At 41.1% G+C, this 18,468-nt stretch overlaps 1 protein-coding gene across 2 annotated transcripts; it reads left to right on the forward strand.

Moving 5' to 3' along the window:
• Positions 1-12,461: 12,461 nt before the first annotated feature.
• On the forward strand, positions 12,462-16,708 carry LOC147603120 (uncharacterized). 2 transcript variants are annotated; one of them, XM_086797044.1, is made up of 9 exons: positions 12,462-13,439; positions 13,653-13,851; positions 13,949-13,999; positions 14,137-14,391; positions 14,839-15,361; positions 15,489-15,570; positions 15,705-15,953; positions 16,081-16,162; positions 16,297-16,708. In XM_086797044.1, exons 1-7 carry the CDS (start codon positions 13,161-13,163, stop codon positions 15,912-15,914), a joined length of 1,599 nt encoding a protein of 532 aa, XP_086653170.1. In that variant the 5' UTR covers positions 12,462-13,160; the 3' UTR covers positions 15,915-15,953; positions 16,081-16,162; positions 16,297-16,708. The 2 variants fall into 2 exon arrangements, with proteins under 2 accessions (XP_086653170.1, XP_086653169.1); XM_086797043.1 differs by having other exon boundaries at positions 12,713-13,439; positions 13,644-13,851.
• Positions 16,709-18,468: the final 1,760 nt, after the last annotated feature.

Genomic DNA, 18,468 nt, shown 5'->3' on the forward strand with positions numbered 1-18,468 from the left:
GTCCGTCTATGTTGTTTGGTCCATGGAGGAATGACCATGTTGATATCTTCCACCTCCAATAGTTTAAATGTTTAGGTAATGGTTTTGGCATGTAGCTCGATTGCTCACCCATCAATGAGCTTCATCACCTTGGGACTTACCTTTCCCCATTTTAACTTCAAGAAGTTCTTCAAACTGTCATCTCTGCTATACTACTAGTTTAAGAGAGTACTCCACATCTTCATGGGTTCTAAAATGAGGAAGGTCTCTTGTAACATCACCTTTGACTACTTTTATTGGGTTTTGGTGGTGATGAGGTTGTATGATTCCTAGGGGATTTGTTTCAATGTGATGGGATAGTTGAAGAGGATAGTTGGGTGCTAAGGTTGTTATATGGGCTTTCACACACACACACACACACACACACACACAAAATGAAGCTTTGTGCAAGGTGTAGGCTGCTCAAGGAAATATATGCAAAATGGAAGCTAGTACTTAGGAGGTGGAAGAGAAGGGTATGCTTAAGAGCTTAAAAAGTGGCACCTTTGCATGCTAGGTTGAGGGCAAAAGAGTAAAGAAGAAACTTTTTTAAAAAAAATGTGGCATTTTGATTGGGAGGTCAAATGAGTGGACCACCAGGCTTTACATGTTGCCCTACATGATACATCTACCTTTTTTATCACCCTTGATGATGTGGAACCCCCTTCTGATGATGAGATATATTCTTTCAAAGAATTGTGATTAATTGTGCTTTCTCCTTAAAAGAATTCTCGAGACCTCTATGTTGACCACATGCCCTTGGTGTTAACAAGTGAGGAGGATTATCTAGTGTGGAAATATTTGAATCTAGCCTTCCTTTATTTGCATTTCACCTTTTTTGGTTTTTTTTAAAGCTTTCTCCACTATGATCACGTGCCCTTGTGTTAACAAGTGAGGAGGATCATCTGGTGTGGACATGTTTGAATTTGGCCTTGCTCCACTTGCATTTCACCTTTTTTTTTGTTTTTTAAAAACTTTCTCCCATGATTTTCTCCACTATCTAGATTTTCTACATTTGTTTATATTTTCTCCATTAAACTCTCTTTTTCTAGCTTATTTCCATCTAGGTAGGTCTTCTCCTTAATTATAAGTCTAGCAACACTCTGTTGAAAAATAGGTAGAGGGAGAGGAAACACACACACAGGAGCAAACCCTAATGTATATTGCAAACCCTAACCATAGAGGGAAGCCATCTCCCTACTCACACAATGCATAAAGCCATAATCCATAATACACACAATACACTATGAGTTGTGTCCACACACATCTAACCCTAGCTAATGTCCACACACTATGACCAGCTGGATGCGATCATTTATGTCTCACACATGCTGCTACCTAACATGCCAGCACATAGGATAGCTGGCACACACTGACATCGAGCTTGAATCTCAACAGCCCCTCTCAAGCTCATGATGTACTGCCATCATAGATGAAGATGTAGATGAGCTTGGGATATCAAGGCTCTCAACACTCCCCCTCAAGCTCATCCCATGTACTCCCAACATAGTACGGAAGTACTCAAACTTCTCCCTGCTAAGTGACTTTGTAAAGATGTCTGCCACCTGCTCGTCAGTCTTCACATACTGTAGATCAACTGTACCATCCAGCACTTTCTCTCTGACAAAGTGATAATGGATCTCTATGTGTTTGGTCCTCGCATGAAACACTGGATTCTTGGCCAACTGTATACTGCTCATGTTGTCACAATGAATGACAACTTTGCCATCAATAGGCTCACCCAAATCTGCCAAGAGACTCTTTAACCATATTCCTTCACAAGTAGCAATGGCTGCACCCCTGTATTCAGCCTTTGTACTGGATAAAGCAACTGTAGGTTGCTTCTTGCTACTCCAACTCACCACGGCACTTCCAAGTGTAAAGGCATAACCACTAGTAGACCTCCTGTCATATGAGCTACCTGCCCAATCAGCCTCTGTGTAGCCATGTATATCCAAGCCTTTACCATTCTCATATAGAAGACCATAATGTGCAGTGGTCTTTACATATCGCATAATGCGTCTCACTGCATCCAAATGAGGTTTTCTGGGGCTTTGCATAAATTGGCTTCCTAGCCCCACAGCATAACTCAAATCCAGGCGTGTGATAGATGAGACTACCAACCATCTTTCTGTACATAGATGGATCATCCAACTCATCACCAAAATCAGCCCGCAACTTCACATTCTGCTCCAAAGGTGTACTTATAGGCTTACACCCTATCATCCCATATTTTGCCAACATATCCAATGCATATTGGCGTTGCACTAACCATGTACCTGCATGGTCTTTGATCACTTCAATTCCAAGAAAGTATCTCAACTCACCCAAGTCTTTCATGTCAAATTGCCCACTCAATGCTTTCTTGACATGCATCACATCTGTACCATGATCACCTGTGATAATCAAGTCATCCACATAGATGATAAGTAAAACAATTCCATGATCTATTTTCTTCACATAGAGTGAAGAATCTACTGTAGAAACCTGAAATCCAAGGGAGATAAGATATATGCTCATCTTATCACTCCAAGCACGAGGTGCTTGCTTCAGACCATATAATGCCTTCTTCAATCTGCATACATGAGTGGGATACTTTGGGTGTACATAACCTTTTGGCTGTGCCATATAAACCTCTTCTTGTAGATCACCATTTAGAAATGCATTTTTGACATCCATTTGATGCATTTCCCAACCATTTGCTGCAGCCATAGCAATGACTGCTCTCACTGTTCCCATCTTTGCCACTGGACTAAATGTTTCATCATAGTCCAAGCCTTGGGTTTGTGCATAACCCTTAGCTACCAATCTTGCTTTATGTCGCTCAATAGAACCATCTGATTTGCACTTCACTTTGTAAACCCATTTACAACCAATGACATTTTTGTCCTGTGGTAATGCAACCAAATCCCATGTGTCATTATGAACCAATGCGTCCATCTCAACATCCATTGCCTTCTCCATACATGCTTTCCAATAGCTTCTGTATAGCATGTAGGTTCCACATGCTTCACCAAAGACGTCATATATGCATAATGCATAGCAAAATCACGGTATGTCAACCTGTCAATTGGATATCTGACTCTTTGGGATCTCCGCAATGCATGCGGATCACTCTGAACACCTGCCACTCTAGCATGTGGTGGCACATATCTATCCTGCCTTGCACCAGGTGTGCGTAAAACGGGTATACCAAGCTCCTCATCCAAACTCTCTGAACTTGACGACTCATAACTTGTGATTCCAATTCCTTCAACCTTCTTCTTTCCTTTATCCATAGCACTACTCCCAGTGCTCACACTCTCATGCCTCAAATGTCCTGACCATGGACGTACAGTACTACTCTCAGTCTCTGCTGCTGGCCCAGACATAGAAGTAGAACTAGAACTTTCTTGTGGCAAGTTCACATGCACATCAGCTTCAAGTGACTCAATGACACCCTCATCCTTTGCTTTGTACCAACTAGCAAGCTCATCAAACACCACATCTCGTGAGATAACCACTTGCCTAGTTTGTGGATTGTAACATTTGTATGCCTTACGATCTTATGCATATCCAACAAACACACACTTTTCTGCCTTAGGATCCAACTTCCTTCTTCTTTCATCAAGCACATGTACATAAGCTATGCATCTAAAAACTTTGAGGTGTCCAATGTCTGGCCTAAAACCTGTAAGCCGCATCTCTGGCATACTTCCATGAATGGCTGCTGTGGGTGTCTTATTCAGTATATACACTGCAGTAGCACAAGCTTCTACCCAATAATATTCTGGCATGCTCTTTACATTGAGCATTGCCCTGGCCACTTCACAAATGGCTCTATTCTTTCTCTCAGCCACACCATTTTGCTGAGGTGTATACCTGCAAGTCAATTGCCTTCTTATACCATGCTTTCTCAAGAAATGCTCAAAAGCATTTGATGTGTATTCACCACCTCCATCTGTTCTCAAACACTTAATCCAAGAACCATATTGCTTTTCTGCAAAAGCTTTGAAATCCATAAACTTTTCCAACACTTCACTTTTCTCTCTGAGAAAGTATATCCATGTCATTCTGCTGAAATCATCAATGAATGTCACATAATATAAACTGCCTTTGATAGATGGGTTTTGTGCAGGACCCCATACATCGCTATGTACTATCTCAAGTGGCCTGCTACTCATGTTGCCTTCTCTAGGAAACCGCAACCTTGCCTGCTTTCCAAACTGACAGGCTTCACAAACATGCATATTCCCATCATACTTGAATCTAGGTAGCCCACTAACAATGCCTCTTGCCTGCATGTTCTTTAACCTTTGTATATTGACATGTCCAATCCTCTTATGCCACATATCAATGTCCTGTACCACATTTTTTCTTTTAGAGAACATGGCTGGTTTTAACTCAGGAATCCCAGCATCCAGCTTAAACAACCTGCCTTCTTTCTTGCCTTTAGCAATGACTCTACATCCATGTTTGAAATCCTCAATGAAGCAACCATGCTCGTTGAAACGAACCTGTAATCCCTGTTCCACCATTTGACCAACTGAGGCCAAGCTTTTTGTGATAGAAGGCACATACAATACATCTGACATAGACTTTGTTTGACCATTGTGCATAACCAATGGTACACTTCCAACATGTGTAATGGCAGGCTGAGTATCATCTCCTGTCTCCACATAGCCTTTCACATCCATAGGCTTCATATGCTCAAACCATTCTCCATGACAAGTCATATGGTTTGATGCTCCAGAGTCCATATACCAAGTGTCGTCATTTTCAGCATTTGTCATCATAGATCCCACAAATGTTTCATGGCAACAAATGATTTACGGTGCCATCATTACTGCTTGATGCATAATTTCCACCACCATGTTGTGCATAATGTCCACGATGTTGTGCTCTACCCCCTCTCAAATCATTCTGTTTGCGAAAACAATCACGTGTCATATGACCAAATTTCCCACACAGTAATGGCATTCCACATCTTGCATAGATGTTTGTTGGCCTTGCCAACGTCCTCTACCCACGAGGATTACCTCTGTGCCTCTCTGAGGTGTATATCCACGACCACCTCTAGCACCATATGAAGGCTGAAAATTCTGTTGTGGTGACCTATCCTGCCATCCACGACCATTACCACGGCCACGTGATGCAAATCTCCCCCTGCCTCTAAATCCTCTTTGCGAATAGAAAGCCTGATTTCTGCCATTATCATCATGGCTAGTAGATGCATCCTGAAAGGAATCACTGAGTTTGATTTCCTCAACAAGCAAGAGTGAAACCAACTCATCAAAAGTCTGGTAAACCTGTACTCCGAACGGAGATGGATGTATCAAAAGATTTATATTCCTTGCTAAGACCACGCAAGGTAATGTCTACCAAATCAGGCATGGGGGCATTAATTGTTGCCAATGCATCTGCAAACTTCTTTATCTCTTGTACATAATCATGGATGCTCCTTCTATTCCGCTTCACATTATGTATCTGTTTGTCGCCAACAACTGAGACTTGCGAGCACTCGTGTCTGTATCAAACAACTTCACTAATGTATCCCATGCATCCTTGGGATTCTCAGCATCATGTATGTGTATAAGCATAGCATCCGAAATACATATAGACAGATGATGCAACACTTTGAATGCTCTTTCTGACCATTGCTTATGAGCTATAACCTGCTGCTGTGTAGGTTGTCGGGGTAGTTCTGGCTCTAGCTCAGCACCTGTAATGAGATTCTAAAAACCTTTTCCCTTTAGAAAACTTTTGATCCTGTACTTCCATGCCTGGAAGTTCTTCCTATACAACTTTTCACCAACAATTTGTACTCGATTATCCGACATATTTGCTCAATGCATACACCTTCCGCACACTTCAAATCTGTAAACGAGCCTTCCTCAGCTCAACCACACTCCAATGAGTGTTCCAGATACTCCAAAGTACACAACAACCTTCAATTTTGATGTAGAAAATCAACCTGTATGCATCCAAAATGAACTGGCTCACTCAGTCCAAGATACCCTGTTTTGATGCGCTTTCCAAGGCTCCAAATTGTAATGTATTGGTTCAATCAAGTATGGAAAACTTGCATTGACACCTAAACAAACTCAATGTTGAGTATCAAAACCAACCAACATGTGTACATATCAATTTTGTCAAACCCCTTTCTCTGTTTTGAGAAAAACCCAAAAAACCAGAAAAACCAGTAGTAGATTTGCTCTAATTTCTTCAATCCTTGTCCAAATTGAGCAACCAGGCATTCATTAGCTTAGCAATGATGTCCACTAACTCCATGTAAAAGGAATCAGACCAATTGTTTAAGACTAGTGAGTAATTGATCGATTAATCACACTCTGTTTCTCTGCTGCAACCAGTAGACAGCTTGTTTAGACAGTCTTTTTAATCAGCTCATTTCCAGCTCAATTGATGATAATTGCTCAATCCAATCATATAGACTTCTTCTCAAGTGTGTGTAGCAACTAATTGCTAAGTCAATTTTGGAATATATCAAGCACCCAAGTTGATTTTGGTCCTCCACTCAGTAAAAAATACTACAAAATGCTCTGTTTCTACTGTCCAACCTGCATCACCTGCTCCTGAGGGATTTGGGAGTGTTTAAAGTGCTAATTGATGATGTATACAAGTACCCAACACACCTAGGCAAGTGTGCAATCCATCAATGCTTTGATTTTTGCCAAAAACATGCTCCAAATGCATCAAAATTTGAGTTCCTTTTCTCTGTTTTGTGAGAGCTCAAAAACCAGTAAATTTCACTCATTCAAATGCATCCAAATTGCTCCAAAAACAGTTTAGGGCTTGCATATGAGTTGCCAATACATTCCTCCTTGTCAGATACATGTGTCTTTGCCAAATTTACATGTATTTCCACCATACATCACCGCTTCCAAGCTTCAATGGAAAGCTTCCAAAAACCAAAAATTTCCTTTACTTTGGGTTGCCCTAATTTGCTTTGTTTTTGCCTGAATCACCTGCAATCCGCTCAAGGATGTTTAGAAGACCTTACTCGATAGGCCAAGCTCTCAGATCTGATAGAAATCGGTTTGCTCCAAGCTTCACAGCATCAATGGCAAGCTTCACAGCTTCTTCTCCCTCTTCTCTCATTCACTCATAAACCCTAATAGAGAGCACCAGGCTCTGATACCATGTTAAAAAATAGGTAGAGGGAGAGGAGACACACACATAGAAGCAAACCCTAACCATAGAGGGAAGCCATCTCCCTACTCACACAATGCATAAAGCCATAATCCATAATACACACAACACACTATGAGTTGTGTCCACACACATCTAACCCTAGCTAATGTCCACACACTATGACCAGCTGGACGCGGTCATTTATGTCTCACACATGCTGGTACCTAACATGCCAGCACATAGCATAGCTGGCACACACTGACATCGAGCTTGAATCTCAACACACTCTTCATATGGTCTCCATGTCCATCTAAATCACTCTTGGATATCAAGTCCTTTAATGTAGGATATACTACTATTAGCTAAACACCCCTTTAGATAGTGATTTGAGAAATCAAACATGGTTACAAAGTTAAACTTGATGTCATCATACCACTCCATCAAATTGATCCGTAATAGTGTTGCATGTGTGAGTTGTTGAAACTTGAGGATCCAGGCTCCATGGCCTCGGGGGGGTCACTATATGTAAATCCTCTATATCACGTGCGTTCAAGGCCTATTTAAAAAGTCCCTTATCTGTGAATTCTTTAGTGAATATAATGTATCCTTTCCTATTCAATTTTGTAAATTTTTTTAAAAATACAATAAATAAATCCTCTCTGTAAATATATTTCTGTAAGTTTTAAATATTTAAAATGTCCTTCTGTTGAACCCACGTGATACTTACATATTTATACGAGTGACCCCCCCGAGTCCATGGCTCAGATGGTGATGGTGGTTAGAGTGAATTAATCCCATGGCTCAAATGGTGTTGCATGTGTGAGTTGTTGAAACTTGAGGATCTAGGCTCCCATGGCTCAGATGGTGATGGTGGTGAGAGTGAATTAATCCTAAATTAATTATAATGTAATTAGTGTTAAGCTAAACTAGGGTGGATGATACCTAAGTAAAGTCATAACGATGAATAAACTAAACTAATTAAGCTTTAGACTCGAGCACAATTAGGTTACAAGATTAAGATTTGTACCCCTAAAGAGGCTTAAGAGATCGCTTCTCTTCATTGCTTGAAAGTAACCCCTTTTATATGAGGTAGATATAACAAGGCTTGCTTTGATCTATGGAATTTCTTTGGCTAGGTGACTTGGCACTCTAGCGTCGCTTATTTCAACACCCCCCCCCCCCTTGATGCTAGATTATGTACATTTTTTAGGCTTTGGCTAGGTGACATGGCACTCTAGCATTACTTATTTCAACACCCCCCCTTAATGGTAGGTTGGTTACAATTTTTAGGCTTTCACTCTTCCTCTCTCCCCACTTGTGCCAGCCTATTCTTACCTTATAGCCACTTTTGGCTACAAATTTCAGCTTGAGTACATTATATAGCCTCAGAGAGACCGATTACAACACTTTTTGTAGAGATAAGAGGGGTGAGGAATAGCATGGTTCTTTATCTAAAAGAGTCTTTCTTTTTCTTCATCGCAGTATCTTTGACCTCGATGTAGTTTTCTTGATTCTTTTTATGGTAGCAATCTTCCTCTAGGTGACCAATCTTTTCCACAGAAATCACACACAAGAGTTGGTTTGTGTTTGTTGTGCGACATCCGTTCTTTGTGTGACCAAGTTTTCCACAATGATAGCATCTTGGAAATGATAGCATCTTGGAAATGAAGAGGTCAAGTGATTGATTGGTTCTTTGAAATTTCCCACTCTTTGCATAGAGTGCTTGTATAGTTGTTGTCAGTGAGGTTAATGTATCTTTATCCTTGAATTTTGATTCATGCTCAAGCAAAGATGATTCTATGTCTTGAACCTTAGTGTTAGGTAAATTTTTAAGTGTAGCCACAAGTGATTCATATGATTCTTTATCAACACTTTTTAATAGTACAGCAATAAACTCGTCTTCTTCAATAACTTTCTTTAAGGCACTTAGTTGTTGCTTGATACCTTTGAGCTCTTTGAGTTGGTGCTGAAAATCTTGTTAAGCTCTTGCCATGCCATTTTGGCATCCTTGATGCCAGCAATGTGACAAATCACATCATCACCGAGGTTTTGAGCAATAAGGCCCAATGCTTTGTTATTTTCAAGTGGCTCAACCTCCACTTGTTCATTCTTAATTAGGTGCCAAAGCCCCTTATGTATAAGCAAGTACCTGGTCTTACTTTGCCCATGAAAAAAACCATCACCATTGAGCCTTGAGATAATTTCTACATGCTCCATGATGAGAAGGGGGTCTTACCTTGAGCCTTGATATTATTATTGAGGCAATGTCTATCCCTTTTACAATTTTTTTACAATTTTATTGAGATTATGTCTAATGCAAGAGAGGACTAGATAGGCAATGCAAATGATGAGATGGATTTGGATGTAAGAGAGGGATTCCCACAATAGATGTATACCCTAATTTTCCAATTTTAATACTAATCTAGCCCAGTTTGTGTAAATTATTTCTTAATGATAGTGATTAGGTGCTAATAATAGTGATTAACAATGTTAAATCTTGGAGGCTTCAATTAAGAAAATCCAAAGGAATTTTGATAGGGCTTTTTACATAGCCTTCTTGCCTTAGATGAGGAGAAGTGGCATGAGCTAAAGATCTAGCTCAAAATCCAAAGGAACTTTGATAGGGATTTCTTGCCCTAGATGAGGAGAAGGGGCTTGAGCTAAAGATCTAGCTCAAAACACCATGATAATCCCCAAATATATAGAGAATCAGACGACTAGTTTTTTGCTTCTCCTTGCCTAGTCTGCTGCACCAAATAAGATATGATTTGGTTTGTTGGCTCCTTGAATGATGAATAAACACCACCTAAAAGGGATTGGCTTGATTATGACCAAGTGGGAAGAACATAGCTCTCCCAAAGCAGCCAATTCATGAAAGTAATGCGATTTTCGAGCAATTGCAAGCAAAATCGGCCGATTGCAAGCGATTTTCGAGCGATTGCAAGCAAAATCGGCCGATTCCTACAAGAGTGTGGGTGCCTTGGTGTGAGAAGCAACCTCCAAAGATGGCTAGGACAATGGTGGAGAGAATTGGGAGAAATGAGCTTGGCAAATTAGAGCCACAAGGAGGGCAACATGATAAGCTTATGATTAGTAGCTAAAATGTTGATCAGTGAAGTGTTTAGACTAATGTGGAGTGAGATTAGTGATGTGGGGATAGGGGAGGCTTTGATACCATGTTGAAACTTGAGGATCCAAGCTGGTGATGGTGATGGTGATGGTGATGGTGAGAGTGAATTAATCCTATCCTAATTACAATGTGACTAGTGAAAAGCTAAGCTAGGGTAATTAAGCTTTAGATTCAAGCACAATTAGGTTGTTTCTCTTCATTGCTTGAAAGTGACCCCTTTTATATGAGGTAGGTACAACAAGGCTTGCTTTGAGCTTCTGGGATCTCTTTGGCTAGGTGACTTGGCACTCTACTGTCACTTATTTCAACATGAGCTGGTCCACATTTTTGCATAGCTCTATACTTGAGGTGAAGCTAGATAGATGATCCACCATCAAAACTATACATGGTGTTAGAATCATATTTCCATAGTAAAAGAACTCATTTGGCCGGTATGAGCATCAAAGAACAACTTGTTTATGATGTGAAAATTTGCTTAATGATCGGAAATGAAAACTTGCACCAACAAGCAACGCTTGAGTTTTTGAATGGTATCAATCATTTTTATAATGCCTCCTTATAAATTGTTTGGTATTTTTTCTTTTCTTTTACGTATATACGTCTTCTTGCATAATAATTGGTCTTGACCTTCTCATGTGGTCTTAGTTACATTAGCATATAGCCTATAGCCTCACTAAAAGCATCCTAGCCTAGTTATACCAAGGTAACCCCCAAGTCTTCATTTTAGCTACCGTCTAGCATCATACTTTATTCTGCACATGTACAATTTCCTTTGTGAGGATATCTAGTATTGGGACATCTATACATTGTCATAATACCTACTTTCTTAAGCAAAAATATGAAGTATGAGCGTTGTACAATACAAAGTCATAGCCTCTAACACGTGTCCATGGATTGACTACATTACAATTTTAAAGACGAGTCAAACTATTATATGCTTTGTCCAAATGAAGAAAGCAATGTTAAATATACATGTAAGATGATTGTGATGGATTCACATTCTACGCTCTTTCCCCTATCTCATCCTTCTCGCATAGTTCCTCATCCTTCTCGCATAGTTCCATAAACCTTTTCATGAGGTGTATTCTTGCCTTTTAGAATAATTGATGTTGCATCTAGATAGGAAAACTGTTAGCCTTACAGTTAATAAAAATGGGATTTAAGTACACTCTTTGTATGCCACTATCAGCAAATGTGTGTTTGTGTTTGCTTCTAGATACATACAACATATCAATGATATGTTTCTATGCAAATGAAATGCATTAAGTGACAATGTGGACATGATGCTTCTTATGGAGTTACTTTTACCAATCTTTGGTATTGGAAGTAGTTTAATCAAAATCAATAAGTATCCTCTTTTCTTGAATGTATCCATGAACAATACAACACACTTTTTAACTTTCTTTTTAGTGCACTAAGGTGCTTTCTTTGGACTTTACATGATTTGCACATTAAGTGCATGTTTCATTCATGAATCATGTCATAGGCAAAAAGGAAAGGAATATGCCCAATGTCTAGCTCTACAATGGAAAGAAAAGGATTCTTTGTTTATCACAAACATGATGGATTCAAACTTTGGTCGACACCATCATGTTTAAGTATGTGTAGCAATATAGATGGGTGTGAGTAAAGGACGAGTAACAAAGTTAGGAATCCTTGTATCCAAACATTTGATGAAGCAATGATGGCTTGAATGACCTCAATTAAACATAAGAATGGCATCTTAATACGAAAATTTTACTTGATTGACTCCGTTATATTTATTGTAAGTAATTCCATTCATGAGAGAATATGGAAGGGTTCAATTTTCAATTATAAGACAAAAGCAAGCAAATATAATTTTCAATTATAAGACAAAAGCAAGCAAATATAAGGGACCAAGCAAATACAAATAGCTCTTCATGGTGTTAATTTGCTTTTCTTTTTTTTTGAAAAATATAATTATATTTATATACAAATAGCTCTTCATGGTGTTAATTTGCTTTTCTTTTTTTTTGAAAAATATAATTATATTTATATACTATCCAACCACATATACAACAGTCCACCTCGTATAATACAAATGCCTCATAATCATATAAGATCTCATCAAAAACCTAGTGTAGCTCTCCAGTATTTAACAGCCCACAGATCTGGTCCCACCTCTCATCCTCCCACAAAAAAGATGATTGATCCCATCTAATATGATAACCCAGCTGCAAACCGGCCACCAATACAATCTTAGAAGTGAACCCTTTAGGTGTCTGCTCCTCCATAGCCTCCTTCTTACTCCATATCTTATACTCTACTCTAGCCAGTGGTATTCTCTCTAGGCACAATGAAGGCAAAGTTGAGAAAAGTAAAAGGCAGTCTTAAACTTAATTAATTTTGTTCTCTTTTCCATGGCTTTAGGCATACATATATCATGGAGTCTATAACGAAGTTCGTGTGTACCGACTTGTAGACGTTGCGTATTGGGCTTTATTTACTCACCCACATTTGTTTTCCTCTTCAGCCGCTCTCCCCCCCTCGTGCCGTTCACCATGTTGTGTGGGCTCATGAAGTTTGTATATTTGAAGGTGGGCTAGCCAGCTAGTGTGGGTGTGTGATAACTGGTGGCGGCAATGGAGGCCTAGAGAACTCTCTCTCTCTCTCTCTCTCTCTCTTCATAATTCACAGCCAGCCCCCTAGCTTTAGCTTATCATCATATTTGGCATGCTGCAAAGGCATCATTTTGGCTTCATCGCCAACCTTCCCCCAGCTTACTTTTAATACTTCCTCCTCTAAAGAATTTGCTGCACTGAATCCCTCCAGCTATGGCATAATTAACTAATTAGGTCAACCCTCTAGCCAGCAAAGCTAAGCACAAGAGCCATCTAGTAGCTGCACCCCGTACACCGGCATGATCAGTAAGCTGGCGCAGGTGCGGCCGTCTGAGCAGCTTCACACTAGGAGCTGTTCACAAGTGATGTGGTTGAAGAATTTCTCCGCGGAGGTGGAGGGAGCTGGAGATGAAAGTCCAGTCTCGGTCATCAATGCGCACTGTGCTATGATGAGCCATCCTTCTTCAGCTTCCACTAGCATGGAACACCCAGTATTAAACCGTAATCAGCATTTACAAGAGGGTTCGGGGTACAATAACGACAATATTGCTCTAAGGAATTCCAATGAGTTGGTGAAGGTAATATTTCTAGATTCTCAGCTGATTATCATGAATTGGGTGTGTTTGTGTGTGTGTGTGTGTGTGTGACAGAGAGAGAGAGAGAGAGAGAGAGAGAGAGAGAGAGAGAGAGGGAGGGGTGTTCTCGCTCGCTGCCTGCCCCTGTGTGTGTGTGTGTGAGTGAGAGAGAGAGAGAGAGCGCTTTTGATTGACTGAGAAATTCAGTTTAATCAGGTAGGAGCCTCAGAATCGCTAATCAAATCAAAGTCTCTTAATCCTATGATTAAACCGTGCCTTACAAAGCGAATGGGGTGGTTTCATTTGCAAGAGGACCCACATCCGCATGTGGAAATAGATTGCACAGAAGATCACACTTTCGACACAGAATCAGCCAGTACTGATCAAGAGGAGGGCTTCTCCATCTTATGTAGAGGTAAAGTGGTAAAGTATACTTAAAGTTCTTCCCACAAAACCAAGCAAATAAAATGTAGACTAACCATAAACTTTGTTGTAATTATGTATTTCATCAGATCAAGATGAAGACTCCTTGATTGATTTCTTCCCTTCAATAAACAAAACCGGTATAGAGATTTATCTTCAATTATTCAGATAATTAAGCTACTGTAAGCTGACTAATCTTAAAGTATATACTCTAATGACTTGATTCCATGTGGTCCAATCTCATGAAAGCTCACTAATCCCATAGTTTTAATTACAGGTTCGGTACAAAGGGAGCAATCTTACGAGAAGATTAATGCACTAACTAATGACGATAATCCCAAGAGGGGCACAAACATGATCAACGCAAGTGGAGGTCATCATCAATGGAAAGGATTGCCATCAAAGTGGGATGATGCAGGGAGGTGGCTTATGAAAGCACCAGCTCCAAAAAATATTAATGAGGTGATGCTGGGAAAAGCTGGTGGGCTGGCTGTACAAGCTGCAAAGAAGTTGTCAGAGGCTTCTATGCAAGGTATCCTTCTTGATCTTAGGGTATTTATTAAGTGTGGGATAGTGAAGCCTGCTGCCTGATGGGTGACGAAAACGTGGATTGTGAAAGCCGGTTTTGTTAATTAAAGTGTGGATTAGTGGTTGATTAAAGTGTGTATCAGTGAAGCCGTAAGGGTGATTAAATTAATGTAGATTAAGGAAGCCTAATGGGTGATTATACTGTGGATTATTGAAGCCCATTGGGTGATTATCTGTCACGTAGGGTAATTTGCAACTCACAGTGGATAAGTCACAATCCTAAGGGATGATTAGCTGTGATGGGTAATGAACTGCTATGAAGGGTTTTCAAGTGTAAATTAGTGAAGCCTCATGGGCGATTAGCTGCTATAAAGTCGTTTTTAAGTGAGGATTACTTGAGCTTGATTGGTAATTAGTAACTTAATCAGCTTCAGCTGGGCGTTGATTGCAGACAAGCACCCAAATCGTGTTCATGAGGTGAAGCTGGGATTTGGAAGCCCGGGTGCATATGCCGCTATGAGAGAAGCAGGCACAGAGGCGGAGAAGAAGAGGGACATGGCGACACAGAGCACTCCGATGGCGTGGAGCAGGTGCGATTCGCCCGACAACAGCGTTGTCACCGCGCAGCAGAAAACGTCGCCTCCTAGGCACAACACGCCGGCCAGGCGGTCAGTCTCATGCCACGCCAAGCGGAGCGCCGCCACCTCCAAGGGCGCCTGCACCGGGCAGCTCAACTTACTGGAGCTCGAGAGCTGCCACCTCGCTAAGCTCAAGCTCGCGCGTGACCTTCCCCTCGGAACCTCGTCAACTTGGCTACTAGAGGAAGATCCAGACGAGACTACCTGCTTAACCGCTAATTATGATTATCAACATGCAAGTAACGATCGTCTGCTTCATCGTAATGCCAAATTCAACATCCTGGAAGCCAGAGCCTCCGCCTGGGAGGATGTACAGCGCGCTAAACACAACGCTAAGTGCGTTACCATCCCCCCCGACAATCTCAAGCTATCAACTAATCATGCTGCTAATCTCTCCTCCCCTGCATGCAATGAATGCTCTTTAATTTCCTTTTCCACTAAGCAATTTATTGAAATTTTGCAGGTTTAAGCGAGAAGAAGCTAAGATTGAGGCTTGGGAGAGTCTGCAACGGGCCGAAGCAGATGCAGAGATGAGAAAACTAGAGGTAACTGAAGATCCAGTTTAGTGACTTGTTCGGAAAAAATGGCGGCAAGTGATTTTGCTAGTGAATTGAAGTAGTGATTGGGTTAATGGGCTTTAATTTGGTTAATAATGACTGCTAATTATTGTTGTGTGCAGGTTAAGCTAGAGAAGTTGAGATTTGAAGGGAGGGAGAAGATTCTGGGCAAGCTGTCGGCGGCGCAGAGGCGAGCACAGGAAATGCGAGCAACCGCAGAGGCACACAAAGCCGAGCAACTCGCACGTGTGGGAGAGCGTGCCAATCACATCCGCAAGAACGGCCAGCTCCCGGGAACCTTCAACGCGTGCTTCACCAAAAAGCCCACTTAATCTCACAATAATATGCACGACCTCCCAACACAACGCTAAGTGCGTTACCATCCCCCCCGACAATCTCAAGCTATCAACTAATCATGCTGCTAATCTCTCCTCCCCTGCATGCAATGAATGCTCTTTAATTTCCTTTTCCACTAAGCAATTTATTGAAATTTTGCAGGTTTAAGCGAGAAGAAGCTAAGATTGAGGCTTGGGAGAGTCTGCAACGGGCCGAAGCAGATGCAGAGATGAGAAAACTAGAGGTAACTGAAGATCCAGTTTAGTGACTTGTTCGGAAAAAATGGCGGCAAGTGATTTTGCTAGTGAATTGAAGTAGTGATTGGGTTAATGGGCTTTAATTTGGTTAATAATGACTGCTAATTATTGTTGTGTGCAGGTTAAGCTAGAGAAGTTGAGATTTGAAGGGAGGGAGAAGATTCTGGGCAAGCTGTCGGCGGCGCAGAGGCGAGCACAGGAAATGCGAGCAACCGCAGAGGCACACAAAGCCGAGCAACTCGCACGTGTGGGAGAGCGTGCCAATCACATCCGCAAGAACGGCCAGCTCCCGGGAACCTTCAACGCGTGCTTCACCAAAAAGCCCACTTAATCTCACAATAATATGCACGACCTCCCAACATTTGAAGATAACAAGCTCACAATAGCCTAGCCTTGTAGAGCTTAGCCAATTTCTCACAAAATGTTGCAACATACTCTAGCATCCCACAATCTCATCAAAATTTAAAAACTTGGTTTGTAGTGTATTTTTCTCTCCCAAAATTTCAAAAAATATCCCCGAATGAAATTTGCCCTTGTCTTGAGTTTCAATGGACTCAAATTGTACATTTTAGTTATAATCTTGGTATTTTCTAAAAATTTTAACACTAAATCTTCGTTACTATATGCATTGCCTTTCCTTTGATGGGTTTAAAAAGCAAAAGCCTTTACTTTGATGGGTTCTAAATTTTGCTTTCCGGAGACACACCCACACACACACAATAGGTGGCTCATCTCCTTCACACATGCATCATAAACTTTGGAGCCATAGTCTATTATGCACAAAAAGCTTTGCCCCCACACATTTCCTCAAGTGGCCAACCATCGTCCCTTCAGATAAGATCGTGTGTGCAAGTGTGCTATGTCAACATAGGTTTGAGGTGAAGTCTATCTTCGAGCTTTGTCTAATGGGGCTTGCACAGGATTGGGACAACTCATGCACAATCTTGTTTAGATGGTCACTAAAGCTCCTCAAGCTAGACACATATCCTAGTTGAACACATGTAAAAGAAGTCTTCCTAGTACAAGTGGGCAAAGCTCTTTGCTATTTGGAAATTGTAATTAGAGTTGATGAGCACAAAGCATATGTATAATGTACGAGTTCTCTTCAACAACATCAATTCGATCAACTTTAAATTGTGGCCTTTATTTTGAGGTCTTCCCCTTTACGTCAATTTACTCCAAGACAAAAGCGGAGACAAACTAAATAAATTGCAATGACATTGGCCCAAACGTGTGATCCGAAATTGCATAATGCATTAAATTAATGTCTTGTAGTAGGAGTACCGATTGGTATTAAATTGATTCTCGATGCATGCGGGGCCTTTGCCGGTTTTAATTTTTTTGGGGGAGGCAAATTCATGGGGATGGTAAAACAAAATGTATAAATATATGGTACGATAATAATTTGGGGATGGTAAAACAAAATGGATAAATATGGTCCCATTGGGTACGATACAAACCGTAAGGATTGGTTGTGTAACTGTGTGTAATTTCATGCAAGACTGGCACCATATATATATACTCATTGGTGGAAGCGCGCAGACACTCATCATGCAAGGATCTGGGGTAAACCTGTAAGGAAGATCGGCCTAAATACCGGGGAGATTTCATGCGTCCGACCAGCATATTTCTTGCGGCGCAAAGACTAAGGCACCTCCTGCTTCTTCTTCCTCTTCCTCTTCCTCTTCCTCTTCCTCTTCCAGGTTCTTCTTCCTTCAGGACTTTTCTGGGGGCGCTTGTGCTGCTGCTGCCGCGTGCAATATTGAGCTGTGCACAGCCTGCACCCATCAGTCCAAGCAAGCACGCAATATGTTGGTTGTTTATACAAAGCTCGCCGCCCAACTCTAGTGAGAGAGGTCAGAGAATCTAGATTCTACCCTGGCCCCCAACACACAAGGGCTTGCGTTTGCGTGTAAATGAGAGAGAGAGAGAGAGAGAGAGAGAGAGGCAGTACCAACGTGAGCTTCCTCACATGCCCACCCTCTTCTGCTTGTGTGCTTTCACCTCATTCAGATAGCGACTTCGCTCCGTGCTCTGCCACCCACATCACGGTCATTGGTTGTCACCATGTGACCCCTCTCCATGATCATACGGGCTCTACCAGCAGCTAGACCCTACACCCAACCTCCCTCCAAGCCTCGGGCCTCAAGAGTATACCGCTCACCTAGTGTGTGTGTGTATATATATTATATATTATGTTACATATATATTGTCCTCTTGACTCTGTTTTTTATTGCGTGGCATATTTTTGAAATTTATTTTTTTAGTGAGGAAAGGGACATACCACACCCCA

This window comes from Cibotium barometz, chromosome 65 (genome assembly GCF_041138505.1).
Source record: "Cibotium barometz isolate CiBa-2024 chromosome 65, ASM4113850v1, whole genome shotgun sequence".
Classification (NCBI taxonomy): domain Eukaryota; kingdom Viridiplantae; phylum Streptophyta; class Polypodiopsida; order Cyatheales; family Cibotiaceae; genus Cibotium; species Cibotium barometz.

Bases quoted from the DNA above. Each gene is read 5' to 3' on its own strand.
- LOC147603120 (XM_086797043.1), top strand. From the start codon at position 13,161: ATGATCAGTAAGCTGGCGCAGGTGCGGCCGTCTGAGCAGCTTCACACT. The intron at 14,000-14,136 runs GTATAGAGATTT...TTTTAATTACAG, and splicing joins CCCTTCAATAAACAAAACCG to GTTCGGTACAAAGGGAGCAA. The intron at 15,362-15,488 runs GTGCGTTACCAT...GAAATTTTGCAG, and splicing joins CGCGCTAAACACAACGCTAA to GTTTAAGCGAGAAGAAGCTA.